At 56.8% G+C, this 22,669-nt stretch overlaps 2 protein-coding genes across 3 annotated transcripts in view; both read right to left on the bottom strand.

The window, feature by feature from the left end:
• The window catches only part of NAV1 (neuron navigator 1), a 58,020-nt gene extending 43,231 nt beyond the window's left edge, over positions 1 to 14,789 (bottom strand). For both annotated transcript variants that reach the window (XM_066565489.1, XM_066565490.1), the window contains exon 1: positions 14,115 to 14,789. In XM_066565489.1, the coding sequence (XP_066421586.1) occupies positions 14,115 to 14,787 (673 nt within the window). In that variant the 5' untranslated portion in view covers positions 14,788 to 14,789. The remainder of the gene's footprint in view (positions 1 to 14,114) is intronic.
• Positions 14,790 to 16,893: 2,104 nt separating this feature from the next.
• LOC136566101 (uncharacterized protein ENSP00000471857-like) lies at positions 16,894 to 18,015 on the bottom strand. The gene is made up of 2 exons (XM_066565060.1): positions 17,429 to 18,015; positions 16,894 to 17,050 (listed from the first exon to the last, which is right to left on the bottom strand). The coding sequence occupies exons 1-2, from the start codon at positions 18,013 to 18,015 to the stop codon at positions 16,894 to 16,896; spliced, it is 744 nt and encodes a 247-aa protein (XP_066421157.1).
• Between the last annotated feature and the right edge of the window lie 4,654 nt (positions 18,016 to 22,669).

Raw genomic sequence — 22,669 nt, 5'->3', positions numbered from 1 at the left:
CTGACCGAGCACCCACCGCAGCAGCAATGGGGAGTGTTCACACCAGGAGCCTGACAGATAGAACAGAATAGGGGAAAAAGGATGGAAAAAGAAATGCCATGTGACCCCTCGCTCGATCCAAGGCAGACACCACATCCAACAGTTCAGAATATGAAATACGCACAATGAGCTCCAGTGAGTAATTAATCCCTTCAGGAACACTGTAAGTGATTGCAGACAGCTTACCAAGAAAAAAAAAATTGGAAAGTCATTGAAAAAATTACCACAAAGTGTTTCTTTTTCTTTCCCAGCCTGAAATACAATGAGATCTGCAAGGAGCCCTCTCTGCTCTGCACAGTGTGACAGCAGTGGATTTCCAGCAACCAGCTGGTTTTCCAACAACACTCAATCTACCTGCCAAGGTGAAAGTTGTGAGAAACCAGCCCAGCCTGACACAGGCAGCAAGAGTGGCTGGTCCCAGTGCTGGGCCCTGGCCTTGGTGTCAGTGGGACACAGTGGAGGGACATTTCTGGAGGGACAAGGCATGGCACAAAAAGATGTCCATGATATCTCACAACTTCATCGGTGATTCAAACTTTCGCAGGTCAGAGCTTGGCTTATGGAGCAGGACAAGCTCTCCTGGTGATGGGATTTGGGCTCCCTGGTGATGCTTAGCTCAGTGAGCCAACCTCCCCTCCTATCTCCACCTCTCCCCTCCATCCTTGTGCTCCCTCTTGCCTTCTTCCACCTTCTCCAGCACTAACCATCCAGTTCAGCTGGAAGGCTCCCATTTGGACCAAATTCTGACCCGTTGCACCCAACGTCCTGCATCTGCTCAGTGCCCTGCACCACCAGGCAAGGAACCACACCTGTCCACATTCTGCCCTGTGTAAAGTGACCATGTGTGGGTGATCAACCCTGCAATCCCCATGAACAGACAGACAAGCATCCAGAGGCATCTGCAGGGGGGTCTGTCTCGCCCACTCCTCCAGCCTCAGTCCCCCACCTCCAGGGAGCACCGACCCCCAGCACAGCCAGGGGGAATTACAGAGCACAGCAGCTGCCTTTTACTTCCATAATTTCATGGTATTTTTCAACCAACTACTACTACTTCTACTTGTAAAACAGGAGTTTATTAAAAAGATATTAGGAAAGGTATTTTCTCCTGTCGATAAAGTGACTTAAAATTAGTTGGAACTTTCAAATTAAAAACATAACCTAAACTTTCACTTCCACTTGCAATCACTCTGATTTGGAAAACAGAGTTTTTTCCTCATATCCTCTCCTGGGTTTTCTCCCCTCTCTCCTGTTCTCTCCTCACCATGTTTTTGTTTAAAAATTCATCAGGTCAGGGAAAAATGCCTGGGCAGGAAAAGAGGGTGGGGAAAAAAAAAAGCAGAAGAAACTGTAGCTTTTGCAAACCCATCTCAGCACAGGGGAGAAGAAGAGCTTCCAGACTCACCTCCCTGCTCTTGGAAAACAAGAGGCACTTGGAAGGACAAGGGAATATTGAATATTAACCAACCTCCTGTACACTCTGGCAGCAGACGTGGCCTTGCTGACCCTCCTCAGAGTTCTGTGATCCTCCATGGCCTAACAGCTCCTCTAGCATGGCAACCAGGGGAAAAAGGGATGGATAAGGCAGGAAGAGAACCCTGGGTGTTGGTGTGGGATGCAGCCTGCACTGACCATATACCCCACTGCTGCTCCCTGCTCCTGACAGGGCTCTCACTCCACAAAGACAAGTGCCAGCTGATGTCTGGCCATGGCACAGCTCCGAGCTGGACACTGGCTGATGTGAGGCACACCCCACAGGGGATGCTGATTTGGGGAAGGACTAAGATGGTGTTTGCACAGCAGCAAGGGTGCTCCCCTAGCCAGTGGTGCAGGGACACGGAATCACCACAGAACAGTTCAGGCTGGAAGGGACCTTAAAGTCCATCTCGACCTAACACCTCCTACCCAACCAGGCTGCTCCAAGCCCCATCTACCCTGACCCTGAACACTTCTAGGGATGGCACAGCCACAGCTTCTCTGGGCAACCTGTGCAAGGGCCTGACCACACTCATACTAATGAATTTCTTCCTAATATCCCTTCCTGCATCCCTGCAGTCACTCTCACCCTAGGCAGATCCCTCTTTGCTGTTCCAGAGCTTCCCTCTTACAACATGATTTTTGAGGACAGCTGCTGCACTCTCCACACAGGATGTGTGCAGCATCGGCTTACGAGTGAGCACACTCTGCCAGAGGATGAAAAGCTATATGGAAATGGAAGATCATTACCATGATCTCTGTGGAAACATCCCATCAGAGCAAGTTTTTTGTCCTCCTCCTTCTCTCTCCCCATGTGCACAAATTCTGGCACCCCATGCAGCACTTGGCATTGCCTCAGCACTGTGGGCCCAAAATGCAGGCGTCTGATTTCTAAAGCCATTGTCTGGGATGTGCTATTGAGCTGCAAAACATGGAAGGTTTGGGATGGAAAACAGGCATCTCCTGAAACACAAAAAGAAGCTGGCAACCCAGATTTTATTTGACTTTGAAGTTACAGAGAATGTCAACCAAACACAATTTGCTTTATTCCCACAAAGGGAATGAGAATCTAAGCCACAAAATAAACCCGCACCTCTGCCCCTGGAAGGCAGCAATGGACAAATGGAGAGCAGAGCAAAGAGAGCTCTACTGGTCACTGCTGCAGCACAGAGCAGCTGGGCTTGGAAACACATTACCCTGCTCCACCTGGGAATGTGAGGCAGGAAAAGCTGCCTTGTAAATTTACTTTTGATTTGGAGCTCAGGGTTCGTGTGCCATTACATTTAGCCAGTGCTCCTTCCTCAGTTCCAGGCAGGGAGGTTTGCAGGAACCCCCAGAGTTTCACCCATTTTAATTTTAGCACAGTGACTGTATCAGTTACCTGCTGTTCATTTTTGAGAGTGAACAGGGTGGGAAGTGCCCAGGGGTACAAACAGCAGCTGAGCTGAGATCAAATCCTGCCTCCAGGTTACTGAACTTTCCCCACCATACTATCTGATGAGTGACCTCTCACTGCAGATTCTGCTTTCAGAGGAGCAGCTTTAAAAGCCCAACCTCCAGGCCCTACTCTGCACAGTCCTGAAAGCATCTCCCAGGCTCCAGGATGAGATTCCCTCACTTATCCCCCATGCTGCTTTATGAGTGGGGCCATTCCCCTCCCCTTGCAGGAATCAGCCACATGTTCTCCATCTGGGAGCAGATGCCCATGAGCCAATAAGCTTAACTTGGAAAACTTCACTGAAAATATCACCAAATTTCTGAGTGCTCTACAGACTGCGGCCAGATGATGGATATTAGTGCTTCAGCAGTCCTGGGACGCTGTTTGGCACAGCACAGCAAAAGCACAGCTAAAAGGGCTCAGGGAAATGGAAATGAGATGGCTGGAGGTGCTGCTGCTGGAGAGTCTGCCCTCCTCCAGATGATCCAGCCTGTAAGGAGGGAGGGTCTCGTTCTGCTGGTGAATCAGCCCCCAAACAGCTGCTGTACTCAGCCTGGAGTGTTGAAGGGACACCAGCTTTGGCCTTACAACAATCCCTGCAACTGCTGGGGTACAGGGCAGAGCCCTGGGGAGAAAGGTGAGGGACCATGCAAGGCAGGGCCCCTCACTGCCCTATCCCAGCCATGCCCATGGCACTGCTGGGACAGAGCTGAGGAGCAAGAGGCCTGGGGTAGGTCCTGGGCACTGCTCCTCCTCACAGGGTCAGGATACAGTCAGCTTTTGATGCATTCAACCACTGACAGTAGGAGACAGGAGGTCCAGACAGTGATAAATCCAGCCTCACACAACCCGGGATGAGACACCAAAATGGAATTTACCAAAGGACCTTAAACTGAAGAGCTGTGAGCTCCAGGCAATGTACAGCCCGAGGCAGAGAAGACTCAGGCCTGCTCAGAGTCAGGCAAATGCTGGTAATTCCCCTTGGCCAGCAATCACACGTTAACCCTGCAGAGCCTATGTACACATTATCTGGGAGAGAAACCACCAGGAGCCAACAGGTACCTCTGCCCCCAGGTCCTCTCTTCACATGCAATGCACAGCCTGTACAGGGTGACTCCAATTCCCTGGAAGGTTTTGTTACATTTTTTAATGAATCTGAGGTCTGGGAGAGGCAGGAGTGCAGGGCAGCCACCTTTCACCAAGCCCAGGGGATGGGGCAGCCCCAGAGAAAAGTCCCTGGGCTGTCCCCATTGACTCCCCACAGCTGTTTCCCTCCAGCAGCCCTGCCCTGATCCAGCAGGACAGAAAGCACCATGCCAAACAGAGCCAGACTCAATTTCCTCCCATCCTTTAGTCGGCACAAACCTCAAGCCCTGCACAGTTCAGCTGCAGTGTGAGTCCAGCTCCTCAGGATTCAGCACACGCTCCTCTGGGCTCACGGCAGCAGAAGTTTGCAGGACATCATCTGTCTGTCCTCCCTGCTGAGATGGGAGGAAGCTGAACTTCATTATTTCCCTTGCTTCTGTACTGCCTGTTGGGGGTTTGGAGCCATCTCCTCTTCACTCCCTTGGTGCAGTGAAGGTCTGGAGGCAAGATGGCTGTGAAAGGCCACAGCTGGGTGGCAAGGGTCCTGTGCCAATGGTGGCCTCAGCATGCTTGGGTCCATGTTGGCCCTGCCCTGGCAGGGCTGGACCGTCCCAGTTTCCAGCCAGAATCTGTCAAATGCCTTTCCTCCTGCTTTTAAGATGAAGGGAACTTTGTTGTCTCCCCTCCCACAAAGCAGTGCTCCCACCTTGGAGCCTGCCAAAACAACCCTGCCTTACCTGATTTCACCACTGCCAGGTTAGCCCATGACTCTGTACCCACCCTGGCAATGCTGCCTCAGGCCTCTGAACCACCAAAGCTGGGAGAAACCTCGGGATGTGGGAGCAAGCATCCACGAGGCTGAACACGTGTCCCCTGCGGCACCACACCGGGAAACAGCCGGGGAGGGACGTGCTGGCCCCATCGAATGGCCCACAGCACATTTCCTGCCAGCCCCAGCTCACCTCGGGGAGCTCCAGCATCGCAGGGATCAATGTGAATTAGCCGCTATCTGCTCTTCCACTTGTTTGCATCAGCTTGGAAATTTAACACCAGGCCAGAGATAAAGTGAACTGGAAATACCCCGGCAGGCCTAACACTTCCAGCCTGAGGGGTTCATTCAGCTGATGGGTTTCATCATCACAGGTTCCAGCCCGAAGAGCAGGTTCCTGCACTCCCCATGCACATCCCTCCCTGCCAGTGCCTGCATCTCACATGCTGGGCTATGAAAGGGCTGCTCTCTGTGAGGTGGGTTTTACAGAGCCCAAACTGCTCCTCACCACAATGCCTGCAAAAGCTGATGATGCCCTGACAAGAAAACCCTGCCATTATTAACCAGCTGAATCTCCAGGCCAGAAAAAACACCAGGGTAAACCCCTTTTAGTATCAAACCGGGCTGGCACAGGACCAAGACAAGCCCCAAGCTGACATGTGGGAAGCTGAGACGATGACGCTGCGCATGGGCGGCGGACGTGTGATTTTGAGAAGTGTCTCCTCAGTGAGTTATTCTCAGTGCACAGCAGTGCTGAAACTCACACACTATAAATAGCCAGCAACAGAGTTGTACCTGCGCCGCAGCTCAGAACGTGCCTCAAGCCAGCTCGTGGAATTGGGAGTGCCAGGCTGGGGCAGTGCCAGTGCCAGGGACGCTTGAGGCCCATGACAAAGCAGAGGTGTGAGCTTCAGGCAGTCTGGGCTCCCAACAGAACCAGTAAGGGCTAGGTTTGGCCATGACTGGGTGCTCTTGAAAAAGCTTATCTGGTTGTAGGGTCTCACTGCCAGCTTTGTCACTCTTGATGACACAACCTTGCATAAGATGAAGAGAGGTGGGATATGCAGCTTCTCCAGACACCAAGCATGCAGGCTGGGAGCCAGCAGGGCTGGTATGAGAAATAAAGGTGGTTCTACATTTCTCCAATGCTAAAGGTATGGTACTACCCATCTGCCATGCTGCAGTTAGGGGGAACAGTTTTATATTGAATGGAGACTAGAGATGGACTAGAGATTAGGAGGCCCTGTGAGGGTGGTGAGGCCCTGCCACAGGTTGCCCAGAGAAGCTGTGGCTGCCCCATCCTTGGAAATGTTCAAGGTCACGTTCGATGGGACTTAGAGCAACCTGGGCTAGTAGAAGGTGTCCTGGCCCGTGGCAGTGATTGGAACAAGATGATCTCTAATGGTTTAACCCAGACCATCCTATGGTTCTATCATTTCCCCTCCAGCTCACACAGCACAGGCTGCAGCACCCACAGCACAGCTCTGCCCGTTTTTCTGGGTTACATGAAAACAACCAGAACCTCCAGCAGCTTCAACAAGGATCTCATGCCATCCTTCCAGCTCACCAAGCAAGAGAGGTTGTGATCCCAGAGCCGAAGCCAGCCGAGCGGTGGGTGAGCCAACGAGCTGGCACAGCGCCCGGCGTTCCCGCTGCGTCACCTGTGGCTGCGAGTCAGGCTCCCAACCTGCCGGGGAACCGCGGCTTCGAGAGTGCAGCTGAAACCCTCAATTTCAGTTCCCCATTGAAAGGCGCCTCCTGGGTCCCTCCTAGCCAGCTCACCATCCCCTCCCTACCCACTGGGCAGGATCCAGCCTGAGGGGAAGGCAGAGCAGCCCTACCTTTACATCTTCAGACACTAATTTCTGGATTTGCCATAAAATCTTTCTGTAATTTCACAGGGCGATGCTTGAGGCCAGACCCTCACAGGTACAGAGGAGGACTGCAAAGTGCCCACCTCTGGATGAGCAGGACCGCTAAGAAGAGAGACAAGGCTGACACAACACCAGAGCAATGTGGAGTGATTAAGAATCACTGATACCTATGCCAGGTGGAAAATCCTGTGCTCCCAATGCGCTGGCATGCTCACATATTCACAGAGGTGGAGGCACATGTCCAGCTGCAGGACACATCTGCATTTCACTGGGCAGCACGGGAGCACGTGTGTGCCCAAGGTCTGCTCAGGTCCCCCCTCCAGGGAGCTCACATGCCATGCTGTGCCAGGGCCACAAGGCTCTGGAGCCGCCTCCCCGATCCATGGCTACTCCCAGGAGTGAGGAAAATGTCCTGACCAAACGTGCTGAGCTTCTGCTCAGCTTCCCTATGTGGATTCCAGCAGGTCCTTCAGTGGGAGATGAATCTCAGTCCTCCTCCTGAAGTAATAAAAAATACATTATGCCCTCAATTGAACAAGACAAATACCAGCACAAGGAATGAGAGAAATGCTGGCACGAAACAAAATGTGGAAGAACTGGATTAGAGGAAGGACCAGCAAATCAGTGGGCACTGGGCACCTCAGTGTCACACCCACCCTGACACAAGCACATCTCCATTTGCACAGCTTCTAATCTCAGCTCTGCAATGCAGCATCCCCTGACTTCCCAGCTTCACGGCTGCAGCATCCCTGCCTTCCCAGCTCCCCTCCTGCTCAGCTCCATGCTCCGAGCTGCAATGCAGCAGCCTGGGCAAGCCCTACTCTCCCTTTTGCCCCTCCACCCCACCACGAGGCAACACTGAGCCTCCCAGCTGAGCTGTGAGCCTCACACATCCTCTACCCTCCCAAGCTCACTGCTTTCCAGCCAGAGAACTGGCAACCCCTTCCCTGGCTCCCCCGGGAGAGCTGCTTCGTGTGTCTGGAGGAGGACGTGACTTTGCAGGGTGGGGGATATGGCAGAACGGCACCATTATCTGATCCCCTGTGTCCCCACAGCTCTGCAGGAGACACAGCCAAGGTGTGAAGCCTGGAGAGGACACGGACTCAGAGGGACGCAGCCATCCCCACTCCACCCAGGGAGTTGATCCAGGCTCAGCAGCTTCACCATTGCCACCAGTACCAGGAACACTGCACACACAGAGCCCAGGACATCACATCACTGTCACTGGTATCAGGAATACCACACACATGGCCATGGGACACCGCTGTCACAGGTACCAGGAACATCACACACCCAGAGCTCACTGCATAGCTGTCACTGAAACAGCCCAGGACACCACTGTCACTGGTACCAGGAACACCACACACACAGAGCCCAGGACACTGCCCAGGTCGCCAGTACTAGAAACACCACACATGCACATTGTGTGCAGGACAGTGACTGTGCATGCAGGGCACCAAAAGCCACAAGCACAGTGCCACAAAAGACACTCTGGACCAGACAAGTGACTGATTCAGGGGATGTGCCAGTGGGTCCACCTGACAGCACACAGCCAGGCAGTCTTGATCCCGAGACTGCAGCCCTACAGCAAACCGCCCTGTCACACCCACAGCTGAGCCAGGGAAGCCAGGAGGCACATGCTGGCCATGGCAAACAGGCTGGCACTGGCATCACTCACAGCTCACACACCCCAGAGGGTGCAGGCTCTGATTCTGTGCTGAGCTGGAACAAATCCTCCCCTATGCAATGGGCACAAGCATAAGCCAAGGGCTGTCCTCAGATGCTCAAGTGAGAGTGGGTAGGGGGATCTGCAGGTAGAAGGGACCAGGGACATTGTTTTCTGCCACCATGGGAAGCTGCACAGGAAGACAAAGAGCTGGGAAGCTAAATGGACATTGATGGTGGGGGGACTTGTGACAAGGGAGTGCTGTGGGCACAGAGATACATGCCACAGCATGAGCAGCCAAATACACAAAACTGGGAACAGGGGCATGTGGAAGACGGTCTCCAGAAGGACCCAAAACTGCCCATGATTCTCCAAGTACCACCCACAAGGAAGCAAGCTGCTCAAGAGGCACCAGGACCAGGCAGGAGCCATGGGTCCATCCCAGCAGCACTCAGCAGTCACACCCATGGGATTGTAAAGCCTTGAGGAGGCATCACCCAGGTCCCACTGGGGTCACATCCCATCAGCAGATCCCAAATAGCACTTCCAAAATTTCCACAATTTTCTATTCATTTGCTTTTTTTCTTTTTAGACATGTTGGATTTGGGGGAGAGATATAGGCAGTCACTGCGAAAGCCCCATTTGATCAGGGATTTTCAGGCTCTTTGGGGAGAACTTTATTTCAGTAGTGCATCCACAAATATGTTTGTTTTCAAGTGTTTGCTCTGCTACCTTTCCACAGGAAATTTTGAAAGACAAATCTGGATTTATTTTTTTCTCAGCCCTTTTTCCACACTGCCATAATCACTGGGAACAGAGCACATCCCAAACAGCTTCAGCAGAAGCTCTGGGGCGGCCCTTGGATCCCATTTCCAGATCTTCTTCCCCGTCACTGCAGCCATCTCAGCTGGAGAAAGCAGACATTACTACTTGCAGTGAGCTCCTGAGAGCAGGCTGGAAGTACAACTGTGTACCACTCCCCTTTTTCCTCACTATTACCCCAAAGGCAGGAGTCCAGCTCTGTGGGCAAAGGGAAATAAATCCCCATCCCAATGACCTCGTCACACAGATGCTGTCACACGGACCTTAAGAGAGGAATATCATTAGTGGTATCAGGACAGCCACAGCACTTTACGAGGCAATAACCCGCTCTCATCACTGTGAAGAGCTACTTGGTCTCTGACCTCCTCATGGTCTCCTGCCAGGGAGCCTGGCTACTGCTGCCCAGTGCTGCCACAGGCACATTAGTGCTTAATTAAAGCAGTAGGAACAATGTGGGGCAGAGGGAGGAATGCCATGGGGCAGAAGTGCTTCTTTGATCCCATCCCATGTGTTTCCCAGCAAGGATGGCAATCAAATAGGAGTAACTTGGCTCCCATCTCCACCAGGGTCAGGAATGTCCTTGCATGGATGCCAGTCCTCTCTGCACTGTGGTTCACTTTTTAAGCCAGAGTCAGATGCAACACGCAGCTCCCGCCTGTCATGGAGCCCATCTGCCCATTCCAGTCCTTGGCTCTCCTCCCCACCACTGAGGGGCTGCTGGCACCCAGTGCCCACCCAGCACCAGCCTAAGCACAGCGGGCTCTGTCCTGCCTGCGTGTTGGCACCACAAGGCTACCAACTCCCCACAGCTATGTACTGCCCAGCAAGCACATCCCTGCTGGGGAAGGGCAGCACGGCCCACTCGAGGGCTGCAGGACTCAGATGGGTTATAGCTGCAACTGAAGAGTTTGGCAGGGCTGCAGACTCCTGCAGAGAGCATTTCAGGGAATACCATCTCCACTGGGACCTCATGTGTGTCCACCTGGGTTCTGACCCACGCAACACTGACCACTTATTTGTTGATGCGAATTAGCAGCCACTTAAGAGGCACCACATCCAGCAAGAGATGGACAAGGAAATGGCTGCAGAAAGCAGCTGCAGCATCTCGGAGGTGCCCTGGGGAGCTCTAGGTAAGTGCAACCATCACACCGGGCACCACAGGCACAGCCTGTACAAAAAAGCCCCTGCACCTGATCAGCCCTGTCCATCACACGTGGACACGAGCAGGGTGAGCTCTGCACAGCCAGCTCTTCCACCACGCTGGCCATGTGCCCTCCGTCCCCTTCATCCTGTGGTTGGGCACTGGCGTAATTAGCAGCCCCAGCTGCCAGGCAGTTTTGATGAGAAGCCTCAGCCTTTGGTTGATGCAAAACGTATAATTTGGATGATGGAAATAGCCTCCACAAAGCACATGTGGTTGCTGCGTGCCCGTGACCTCTGCTGGCTTGCGCAGGCTGCTCTTTAAACGTGGTTCAGCTACAAAGGCTTCAGTGGCATCAAACGGATGAGGCAGCAGCAGTGACCGAATGAGAGGTAACATTTGGCCATGACTGAATAAACTATTTTTGACCAAGAGGCTTGGGAATGCTTCTGGCAGGAGAAGCGTGAGGTAGAGATGAGAATTCAGGTGTGGAGACTGAACACACAAGGTCTCTGGAAGCCACTGTGGCTGGCAGCGCCAGGAGCTCAGAAGCTGCACGGGCTTCACAACACAGGTCAGCAGTTCAAGGACAACCATATCTGCAGAGGCTGGAAGTCCCCGCAATTTCCTCTCTCTTCCCAGCACAAACCAAGCTTGTGGCTCTTTCCATGCCACTCTGGATAGGGTGTCCTTCAGCAGACATTGCCAAACAGCTCAGGCTGATGTTCTGTTTGCCAAAGGGACTGATGAAAACAGCAAAGACTTTCCTTCCCTCCCTCCTGAGCATCTCCTGTAGCAACCAGGAGAAAGCCCCTCTCCTGGTGCTCCTCACCAACCCTAGCAGGGTGTGAAGCCCACTCTCCTGAATCCAGCTCTCCTGGGATCCCATTCCTTCTGGGTCCATCTCCACCACAGGAACCACTTTTTCCTGGGGAAGCCAGGTTATGGAAGGTACCATCACCATTGGGGAAGACTTCATCTGCCTGGATCGCAAGCAAAGGGGTCTGGAGGCTCAGCGTGTGTCTACACAACCTCGAGTTGTGGTTGTGCCAGCACCACTGTCACACAGCTCCCTCCTCTCATCATCCCAGGCTCCTGGTGGCATCCCCACCACACAGGCTGTCATGGATGTGCCAGGTCATGGCTGGCTTGGCTAAGTAGGTGTGATTCAACATCACAACTCCCACGAATGTGGGAAGTACAACCCCATGGAAGGGGAGTTTCAGCAGGGTGAAGCTCCCGTTCTGTCCACCCCAGACACTCTCCCCATCCAACTCTGGACACAGCCCTTGATCCCCCCTGCAGGAAGCCTGCCAGTCCATATGTCTTGGAAAATTATTGGCAATACACAGAGGACAGATCTGGCAGAGTTTGGGCCTCACGGACCAGCTGACCAAGTTTCAGATGCTAAGTGCAGTCCAAAAGGATGTTCAACACCTCCCAAGGTCAAAGTCAGCCCTGACTGACGCAGGTGGAAGTTTGGCAACACCCCAGAAACCAAATCAGTCGCTGGGGGCACTTCTACAACCATGATCTTCCTCAGAGTGTGCACAAGATCCTTCTTGGATCTCTGGTACTCCAGAGTACCAGCAACTGGGAGTCACTCCCACGTGGGCCAGTCCCGCAAGGATTTCTCTTGGAGATGCTGAGGAAACCCCCACCTAAGAGCAGAGCATCACAGGGGGACACTGAGATTCCCTCAGGCATCCCAACATCAGTGAGTGGCAGTCTGTTAGTCCTGTAAGTGACAAATCCTCCTGCAATCCTGCCCTGCTCCCGTGGCATCTGGTGCTACCACAGCATTAGGCCTGAGGATGGATGTCTGTACACCCAGCTGTGGGACCACTGGGGCAGCCTGAGCCCCCTCAGCCGGGCTGACCTCCTGCACCCCCCTGCTCATCCCCACAGTCTGCCTGCCCAGGCCTCGAGCTCACTCTGTGGCTTCCATTTGCGAGCCCTGGGATGCCCCAGCATCAGGGCAGACCCTGCCAAGGAGGGCACTGCTGCTGCCCCCGCGGCTGGGGGCCAAGGGCAATGCTCTGGGAGGCTCCATGCCTCTGTGCCAGCACACACTGGTGCACAGTGGCTGTGCCAGAGCCCTGCTGGAGCTGGGGCTGTGACACCCCAAAGGCTCCTGAAGCAGCCAGGGGTATGCAGGGAAGTGGACTCTGCAAGTGTGGCTTTCCAGGTGCCTGGCTCCAGCACCTCCAGCTCGCTCCACTTCTCCAAACCCCCTCCCTCAGATCCCAGCCACAGCAAATCTCTTCCCTTTCTCTTCATCACACAGCAAGGACAAGGCATCTCAAGCCAGCTCAAGCACCAGAGAAGCTCCCGGCCCCCTAAAAAGAGGTCCAGGCAGGGAACTTGAAGGGACTGGACACATCAGTCCTGTCTGTCTGTACTGCTGCTCCCCCACCACCAACAAGCACCAGGGCTTTGCAGCCAGCCAGCGTGAGCACCGTGAGCACCATGATGGCTGTGCACGGCTCCCTTGCCACCTTCTCATGCCAGTTTGCCAGACCAAGCACAGCTCTTCAGAGCCACAAGCCCCCACAGTCATTGCCCAGCCAACCCCAGGCACTGCTGGGTGGGATGCAAGGAAGATGGGGTGTCAGTGGGAAACAGAGGGCTGCCAAGGCAGCCACAATTCCTAGAGATCAGCATGCAGCACGAGAGAATGGCAAGGGCTGGGCTCACCTGCACTGAGACCCAGCGCTGGGGGCACTGGGTCCCGAGGTCCAGGGCACAGCCAGCACTGGGCCAGTGCTCGTTGTTCTCATGGAAACCCACTCTGCACACAATGCACACAGCAAGCTCAGGGATCAAACCCACAGGGATAGAAAAGCAGGTTTCAGGCAGCCACAGCCTGAAATCAGCTCATGCAAACCCTGCAGCAGCATCCTTGGAGACCCTCCTCTGCCAGAGACCCAGACCTCAGTGGAGCTCTGGGTCTGCCCAAAATGGAGCAGCAGCATGAACCCCTCACACAGCACCTCCACCAGCAGCTTCCCAAGGTCACCCCCAGGGCGAGCCACGCTGATGGTGGGGAGCAGCTGTGGCACCCGGCTGTGCAGCCTCCATGGTGTTTGGGGGTGTTGAGACAAGGGATGGCCGACAAGACACGTGGGGGAGGACAGGCTCCACCACCACCTGCCACTGCTCCCTGTGAGGAGGAACTGCCTTTCCTCCAAGGCAAGAGGCAGCTGACAGTACCTTCCCTCAAGCACGCCTTGGAGATGCACTGAGGGCTGGAGCCCCTCTGCTCTCAAGACAGGCTGGGAGACCTGGGGATGTTCAGCCTGGAGAAAGCTCTGGGGAGACCTTAAAGCCTCTTTCAGTGCCCAAAGAGGCTCCAGGAGAGCTGGAGTGGGACTTTAGGACAAGGGGGAATGGCTTTCCACTGACAGAGGGCAGGGGTAAATGGGATATTGGGAAGAAATTCTCCCTGTGAGGGTGGGAAGGCTCTGGCACAGGGTCCCCAGAAAAGCTGTGGCTGCCCCATCCCTGGCAGTGGCCAGGGCCAGGCTGGACAGGGCTAGGAACAACCAGGGCTAGTGGAAGGTGTCCTTGCCCATGGCAGGGAGTGGAACAGGATGTCTCTTCCAACCCAAACCATTCTGTGATTCTAAGTGACTGGGGACACCGAGGCTGATGACTCCTTTCCCCTCAGTCACCCTTCACTTCAAGACCCTGAGGTCGCCCTCAGTGGGTCCTCACGGAGTGTCAGGAGCCCAGCTGCCTCCAGCTGCCACCTCTGGCCATTCCCATCTCGACGTCGAGCCCGCGGTCGCGCCGGCCGCACTCACCCAGCATCTGGCTGAAGAGCAGCTGCTCCAGGTCGCCCAGCACCGTCACCACCAGCTCGGGATCCACCTTCAGGTACGGCTTCTCCTCAGTGCCCGCCGCCACCGCCGGCCCCTTGCCGCCCAGCAACTCGTCGTCGCACTTGCCGCCGCCGCCCGCCTCGGGGGCCTTGCTGAGGGGCTTCACCTCGGCGTAGGGCCCGCGGGGGATGCGGCTCGGCTTCCCGGCGGGCGGCGGCTTGGCCGGGCCGGCGGGGCGCGGCGACAGCAGCGAGTGCTCCGAGCGGGACAGGCTCCGCGACATGGCGGGCGCGTCCCGCCCGCGGGGGCCGCCGCGCCCGCCGCCCCCCGCCGCCGCCGCCCCCGGCGCTGCCGCCTTGGCCATGTCGTCGCTCCAGCGAGGCTCATAGAGCTGCCGCTTCTTCTCGGCGTCGGTGAGGAAGGCGAGGTTGGTGAGCGACTTCTGCTTGCGCAGGTTGGAGCCGGCCGGCAGCCGCCCCTCTGCGCTGCTCGCCTTGAAGACGCGCAGCTCCGCGCCCCGCGGCCCCGCGGGCGCCGCCGCCGCCGCCTTCGCCCGCTTCGGCATCACGGTGCTGCCGTCGGGGCCCCGCCGAAAGCCGCGCTCCTCCTCGCCCAGCTCCACGTCGGGAAGGCTCTTGAGGTTGCTCCCCAGCATCCCCGCGCTGCAACCATTTAACCCGCCAGGCGCTGCTGCTGTTGCTGCGGCACCGAGGACACACCGGGCGAGACAGAGGGAGAGGCGCCGTCAGCGCCCGTCCCACCGGCCGGGGCGGAGCGGGGAGGGGATAGCGCGGGCGGGGAGCTGGGGTGGGGGGAGAGGGGGGCGAGCGCACAGCCCCACCTCGCCGCTCCGCCGCCGGCAGGACACTGCGAACCAGCGGAATGTCAGGGGCGAACAAAAAGGGCCCGCCCTCCTCTGGCGCGGGCAGGGGGCGGGGCGCGGGGCGCGCGCCCGCGGGGGGGCAGGGAGGGGAGGGGGCGCGCGCGGCGGGGCGGGGCCGGGCGGGGGCGCGCGCGGCGGGCTCGGGGCGGAGGGAGCGAGCGGGACCCCGGGAGCGCGCTCGGGGCGGCGTGAGGGGCGAGCGCAGGACCGGCCATGGCCCCCGCCACCACGGCCCCTCGCAGGCAGGGACGTGCTGGGGGCTGGGCGGGAGGTGGATGATGCCAGCGTGGGGGCCCCACGCCCCAGCACCCTGCGCTGAAGGGACCCCCACACCCCTGTCCCGCCCGCCATGGACCCCACACCCACCTAGACACTGTGCACCCATTCCCAGGGGGGCCAAAACATCCCCGTTTCTCCCCAAATTATGCAGCAAGAGCCCAGGGTGGCCTCAGGAATCCCGTGAGGGACACTGTGGCCCCCAAACCCAGCAGGGCCTCTCCACTGCTCCTAGGAAATTAAAGGCGGGGGGGGGAGGGCAGGAGGGGAGTGGGATCTGGTTATCATCATTTTTCATTAATTACCCGTCCCTTGGGAGGGGTGAATTAAGTCTATTTGGTGACCTCACGCGGGCTGCCATGGCAACCGCCGGGAAATATTGCATTAGACCCCATCACTGCTGCCGAGATAAGGCCGGGAGCAGCGGGGGTGGTGCGAGCCCCCCAGCCCACCCTCGGGCTGGTGATCCCGGGTTCAGTCTGTGGTAGTGCTGAAGAGTCCCAAAATAACTCCACCCGGATGGGACAGTAAAGGGTGCCCCAAAAAAGGGTGATTTGCACAAAGAGGTGCTGTTGGGGCACGATGGGTGCACAGGCTGCACCCCAAAGCCACTCGGGGTTCGGGGGAGGGCTGTTGACTGGGTGCAGAGCCTGTTGTGGGGGCAGATCTGCGGGTGTTGTGTCGTTTTGGGGTGCTGAGGTGATTCTTGGGCTCTCCCAACGTTCCTGTTCCCTCTGGCTGGGCCCAGCCGAGCCGTGGGAGGTGCCGCGGGCAGAGGAAGCTGGAGCAGGCACGGAGGGAGGGAAAGGATCCGGCCCCTTCCCCGGGGCCGAACCCGCTCGGCTTTGTCCCAAAAGGTCCCCAAGGAGCAGGGCAGCTGTGCTGAGCGCATGCCAGCCCCGCTCGCTCCCTCCTGCTTCCTCCTGGAATACCCTCCCGCTTCCCGCTGGCTTCAGCACTTTCCAAATCGGGGTTCAGCGCTGATTATTCTCTGACTGAGGTGCTGAGACCCCAGGTCAGAGTCGGGCTCTGCCAGGAGCCACCGTGGATCTGACCGACTTCTGTCCCTTCAAATCACCCGGTGAAGCTCCCGGTTCTCTTTTTCCCCTTCTCTGCACATCTCTGGAGCATCCCGCCATCCTCCGCTGCCGCTGCCCTGGCAACCGCCGCCCCAGCATCCTCCCTGGATCCGCCTCCCCAAAATCTCCCTTCAATGGAAGCTCCAGAGGGGACTGGGATGGCCTCAGCATTGCAGCAGGGAGCTGGTATTCAGCCCTCGAGAAAGGGGGTGACCCGGTGGTGGGTGTGGGCAGCCAGCAGTCCCTCCACGCCATTCCAATGACCCATTCCTGGAGCTCGCCGGGGAAACTGGGGAGGGAAAGGAGCCAGCAGGGGTGAAGTCCTGGCACCGTCCCCGGAGGGGTCAGTCCCCTGTGCTTCTCACAGTGTAGGGATTTGGCCACGGAGGTCACCTGATGCAGGAACTGCAGATGAGCCTTTCCCAGGGGAGTTGGGGCACGTCCAGTGTGAGGGTTCCCCCATACCCCACTGCCCTCTAGCTCTGGCTCCCATTTCAGCACAGGCCTCTGTCCCCTGGCCCTGTCACAGCAGCCCCCCAGCAGGACACCCCCACTGCTGACCAACCCCTCTGGACTCACTCAGGCCTCTGGGCTTGGGGTCAGGGTCAGATCCCTTCTCAGGACGAGAGCTCTCATTACCCGGGGACATGGCCCTCTCATGTTCCTGGTCCTCCTGCAGCCTGTGGGCAGAGGGGCCAAGGGTGGGTAATCAGGGACAACTGGCTGGGGACCCCCAGGAGATGAGAACCTCCCATGGTCTGGGATGGCTCTGCCATGGTGTGGGAACACTGGTCTCATGGCAAGGCATCCCAGGGCACCCTATTCCCCAATGAGTCCATCCCCTGCTCCACATCAAGCTCCCATGGGTGACTTAGGAGCCCCAGCACCCCAAACCCTGTGGGAACTTTCCTTTTGGCACAGAGCCCCCTGACCCAACCCCACCATTTCCCATGGCCACCCATGCTGGGCCTGCCTGCCTCCCCCTGTCCCCATGCCCCTCAGAGCCCCATGTCCCAAGGCACCCCCAGCCCCATGTTCCCCCAACCCCAGGGACTCACCGGTACTGGAAGGGTGCCACAGTGGCAGTGATGGGGTGGCTGTGTGGGGGCCCTGAGGAGAAAGTGATGGCCCCTGACCCAAACACAGGGCCCCTCCCTTGTGAGCCACCATGAGACTCATCCTCTGTCCCTGCTGTGGCTGTTCCCCTGCCCTTCCCAGGGGACCCTCCCAGCCGCCCCCCACCCCTGCCCTGTGCCAGGGGAGCTTTGCACAACTCAGTGAGCTCCCCCACCCTGCCTGCCCCTCTCTTCCCACTGCCCACTGCCTCTGGCCATTTCCCAGGGGACACCAGGGGTCTTGATGGGGCTTTCTGCCCTCCCTGAGTGGGGACACCGGGGCTTCCCTCCCTGCCCTCGGCCAGCTCATGGCCAGCAGCTTTGCCAGTGGCTTTGGGCTTGAGAGTCTTTGGACCGGGGGCTGGCAGCTTCCCTGGCCGAGGGGATGGAGCCCTGTGGAGGACAGGGGACCCCGGGGTGCTCAGGGGGGCTGTGGGGTGCAGTTTGCCATGGGCTATGGCACGGGGCACTGGGATGGCAGACTGGAAGTGGCTGCGGCCAGTGGAGTTGACATTGGCTGTCCCCTTCATCCTGGTGAGGCAGTTGCTGGCAAGGCTGTGGAGGAAGAGGAGGATTTGTTACAGCCCAGCTCAGAGAGGGCACCCACAGCCCCTCAGCTGCACCAGATCTCAGTCTTTGTTCCCACTGGCCATGGGTGCTCAATGTCCCCATCCTGGGAGAAGGCCACTGCACCCCACACCCCAGAGGGAGGGCACACAATGTCCCCTGACAGGGATCCACAGGACCAGGGCCTATGTGATGTCCTCCCCTAGGGAGCCTTGCAGCCCCACCCCTGTGTCCCCAGGTCCCTACAGCAGGTCCCTGCAGCAAGGACATTTGGGCACAGACCCTCACCACTTAGGCCTACACCACAGGCAGGATGGGGCCCTCTTGGCCACTCAACACTTTTTCCTGGTCCCTAAAACCACCTCCTGATCAACCAAGACCACCTCCCAGACATCTGAGGCCATCTCCTGGCCACCTAAAACCATCTCCTGGTCATCTAAGACCAACTCCTTGTCACCTGAAACAATCTCCTGTCACCCAAGAGCACCTCCTGCCTGCTATTCTAGGCAGGAGGACCAGCTCTGTGACCCCCATCTACTGGTGTCTGAGTCCCACCCCCACACTGGAGTGTCCTCCTCATCCCCAGAGTCCCCCCACATGGTGCCACCTGCCACATCTCTCCATGCTCCTGCTGTCATCTTGCTTGCCCCATGGTGACTTTCATGTCACCCCTCAGACAGTGCCCTGTGTCTCCCCCCTTGCCTTGGTGTTTTTCTCCATGTGATAAGGGTGTGGTCTCATGCCACCCAAAACACCCACAAGCAGGGCCATCCTTGCCACCACCAGTGACAGGAATGTCACAGAACAGTCCCAGTGAGGGGAGAAGCTCATCACTCTTCATGCCCACAGGATTTGCCCAGGCAGGCAGAGCAGAGTTCAGCAAGGAAACCAGCCATGGAACAAAGCTCCATCTCGCCTGCAGCTCTTCAGGAAAAAATCTCAAAACTCAAAGAAAAAGGTTTTCTCCAGAGGAAGAAATAATCTCTAGAAAGATGTAGAGCTGTGGTCCCACAGACACCAGGTGCCACAAATCTCCCAGGACACACATTCCACAGGTTGCTCCAGCATGGTTTCACTCAGCCTCCTTGAAGAAAAACCTCTGAGCAGGAGAAGCTTTTCGGGGTCCCAGAGCATTCTGTGGGGACCATCAGCTCCAGGCTGGCTACCCATGGTAAGGGTTCCTCTACCTGTGTGGGTGCAGTGAGTGCATTGGAGGGTGTACTGGAGCCCACTGAGGCTGTCCCTGGTGGGCTGGGGAATGCAGCCTTCCAGGTACCCCCTCCCACACCTCCTCTTTCAAACCACCTGGCCAAGACAGCTTCTCCAGAGCTGCAGAGAAGATGGGGGTGCAGGGAGATGGCTCCTTCACCCCAATGGGCACAGCAGCCCAAAACTCAGCCCTGCATCCACTGCATTCCCCAGCAGAGGGTATTACATGAACAGAGTCCAAAAATATCCCAAACTGTTCTGTTTTGCCTCTTCCCCATCCTGAGCTGCCCTGAGCCCTGCTCCCCCCAGGCTTTTGGGGGTCTGCAAGGACCAAACCATGCCCCACATTCTCCCCACCCTGGGATGACCATGTATGTCCCTGCCACAGGCAGCACTGAAATTCCCTTTTTCCAGACCCACATGAGCTGGATCATTTGATCATGGAGCCGTGGGTCACAGGGAGAAGGGCTGATGCAGCAGATGAGATCGGGGAATCACAGCGCCAATTCCAGCGCCAGCTGGGAGCTACAGAGCTCCTTCCAAGGCAATTTTGATTAAGGGGCAGAGGAAACTGACACACACAGCTCTGGGCTTGCTCTCCCTGAAGCCTGTGAAACACTGGCATGTGGCAGAGGATGTGTCCCCGCATCCTGGCTGAGCTGTCTCTGGCCCTGAGCCACAGCAGAGCTGGGGGAGGCAGTGCTGGGACAGGCACAGGGGGCTCTGGAACCTTCAGATCCATCCTCGAGTCACTGTGGGAGGTGGGATGGAGCACGGGGCTCTGCACTCCTGTGGGCACCCAGATCCAGCTCAGGGGGCAACCACAGCCCCAGTGTAGGGCCTGTGCTGGCCCCAGCCCGCACCCAAGGGTGCTGCAATGTGGGCAGCAGGAGCCAGGCAGGGCTGTCCCGGTGCCAGTGGGATTTCCCAAACCTACAAAGGTCACTCCTGGGAGTCTGAAGGCCAGGGCTCAGCACCCAGCTGGACACCAGCTCATTTTGGGGGCCTAATGTTTCCAAACCATCTGTGAATATCAGCAGAGAGCAGCTCCCCTCTGTCCCCCCGTCTGTTCCCAGGCTGTGCACACAACCTACACCTGCAAACCCCAATTCTACACTTTTTCCCCTCTCTTTAAGGCAGCCCCTGCCCTGAGAGTGCTGTGCCTGGGGATAGCAGTTCACAGCCTTGAGCTGCAAAACACCTTGTGCAAACACAAAGTTGACCTTCACAGAAGTACAGAACAGTTTGGGCTGGAAGGGACCTTACAGACCATCATCTCATTCCAACCCCATGCCAGCACAGGGATCCCTTCACTATCCCAGGTTGTTCCAAGCCCTGTCCAACCTGGCCTTGGACATTTCCAAGGGTAAGGGAACCTTCCTTCCCATAGGTGCAAGGATGATGGAACCACCAGTTCCAAGTCACCCATTTCACCCCAAGGTCCCTCACACAAACACCTCCAGCTCCAACAGCTGGCTCTGGTGGGTTTTCTCCTAACACAGAGGAAGATCATCTGCCCCTCACTCTGTAAAATCTGTCCCAAGCTCATCCTCAACCAACTCAGAGGCAAAATTTTTATCTAAATTTATGCTGTGGCTTTACCTTCCCCAGCACCCATTGAGCACCACCAGCACACAGCACTTCTTCAGCCCTGCCTGCTCCCTGGACATGTGGCATCAGTGCTGTGACCAGGTTTTGTAGATTTCTTTTCCACTCTGGGTTTCTCTCTTGTGGACACAACTTCCATTTCTCCCCATCTGAGCCCACCAGCAATGCCACAGCTGCAGCAGAAGCCAAAGCTGCCGCGCTGGCCACAAGAAAATCAATCCTTCTCTTGTGCTCACAGGGTTGAGGCTTCTCAGGAGATGCCAATGCCAGCTGGGAGCCAGGCTCAGAGCAGTCCTTTTCCCACCACACACACCTCAGGTGCCTCCAAGGATTCCACTGTGCCTGGTTCAGCACTACTGACCCCTCTCCAGGCTTCACCGTGCTCTAGAGATGCCATGGGCTTCCTGGGGGATGTGGCCCCACTCCCCTAGCCTGTGACACCAGCTGCACCCTCATTCTGGGGTCCCACACCCGAGGATGCCATCAAAGGGATAAACCAAAGCAGCTCCTGCCAAGTCCCTGTTGCCCCCAGCAGCTCCAGGAGGAGCCACTCCTTTGCCCAGAAGCCTCTTTCACATCCAGCATCAACCACCCCACACCAAAACCATTCCTGGGAAAGACTCAGCCCATCCTTGTTCCCAAAGGATTCTTCCTTTGCCTCCAGACTGATTTCACCCTATCCGGGACTGGGTGTCCCTGCACATGCCCCATGATGATGGCAGGGGAGCGGACAGGCGCCCATCTTGCTGTGTCACGCTGTGTCACGCTGTGTCACACTGGCATCCTGCTGCCTCTGCCTGGCTAAAGCAGGTCATGGCCTGACCCAGATAGACTCAGCAGCTTCTTTGCAATTAGCTCAAAAAGGAAACAACTTTCTCCTTCAGCCCAGGAACAGCTCTCAGGAACAGGCTGCTGCTCCCCCTCTGGGTAATATGAGCCCTGGGAACTTGCACATGATTTAGTATGGGGACTTCCAGCTGCTGGGTGAGTTTTTGGCCCAATCACTCCCCTGGGTACCAGCTTGGGATCACTGGGTCCCTTGGTAGTGCAAAGCAGCAGGCACACACGGGGAGTTTCAGCACAAGGGGATATTCTGGAGCAGCCACAGCAGTGCTGTGGGCAGCAGAGCCATGCCTGGGCATCAGGGCCGAGCCTCCTGTATGGAATATTAATCCCAATATTTCCGGGTGGGACGTGTTTGGCCTCGTCTGACCCTTGCTGCTGGGCCAAAGGCAGCAGCTGTGATGTTTCACCTCAGAGATACATTTGGCCGGCTGGATGCTGTAGCTGGGCACTCAGAACAAATCCAGGCATAGTAGAAACTCAGTTTACCTCTGGTGGAAAAGGTTCAGGCAACGGTGAAGAGAAAAAGGAGAGGATTCTGCTGTAGAGTTTTAATCCAGAGTTTATTCCAGGGTGACAGACCTCTGAATCTTGTAACAGCTCCCAACAGAATCCAGACCGCATGGTCCCGTCTCCTTTTAAGCCCGGGGACAGGGGCAGGGGAAAGGAGAGGTTGGCACACCTGGGGGGTTGGGATAGGTGAAACAGGAAATGGCATCACACTGCAACACTCCTGGGCAGCCAGAGGTGTTTGTCTCCCAGCCAAGCAGAGGATACTCATTCCAGGGGTCTCCAGAGCTCAGGTCTGGATGTGAACTTCAGTTTTTAACCCCAGAAGTGAGGTGGAATTTGATCCCTTTGGACGATGCCATACACAGAGTTATGAGCATTCACATTGAAGGAAAAGCCTTGGCTGAGCTGTGTCCTTCATCCCAGGAGAGACACAAGCCAGCACAT

This window comes from Molothrus aeneus, chromosome 24, assembly GCF_037042795.1.
Source record: "Molothrus aeneus isolate 106 chromosome 24, BPBGC_Maene_1.0, whole genome shotgun sequence".
In the NCBI taxonomy this organism is placed as follows: Eukaryota; Metazoa; Chordata; class Aves; order Passeriformes; family Icteridae; genus Molothrus; species Molothrus aeneus.
Note: the sequence above shows the minus strand (reverse complement) of the source record. Positions and strands in the feature narration are given on the sequence as shown.

Excerpts from the sequence above, each read along its gene's own strand:
- LOC136566101 (XM_066565060.1), bottom strand. The coding sequence starts at position 18,015 with ATGAAGGGGACAGCCAATGTCAACTCCACTGGCCGCAGCCACTTCCAG. Across the intron at positions 17,051-17,428 it reads GTGGCACCCTTCCAGTACCG|GCTGCAGGAGGACCAGGAAC; the intron begins GTGAGTCCCTGG and ends CTCTGCCCACAG.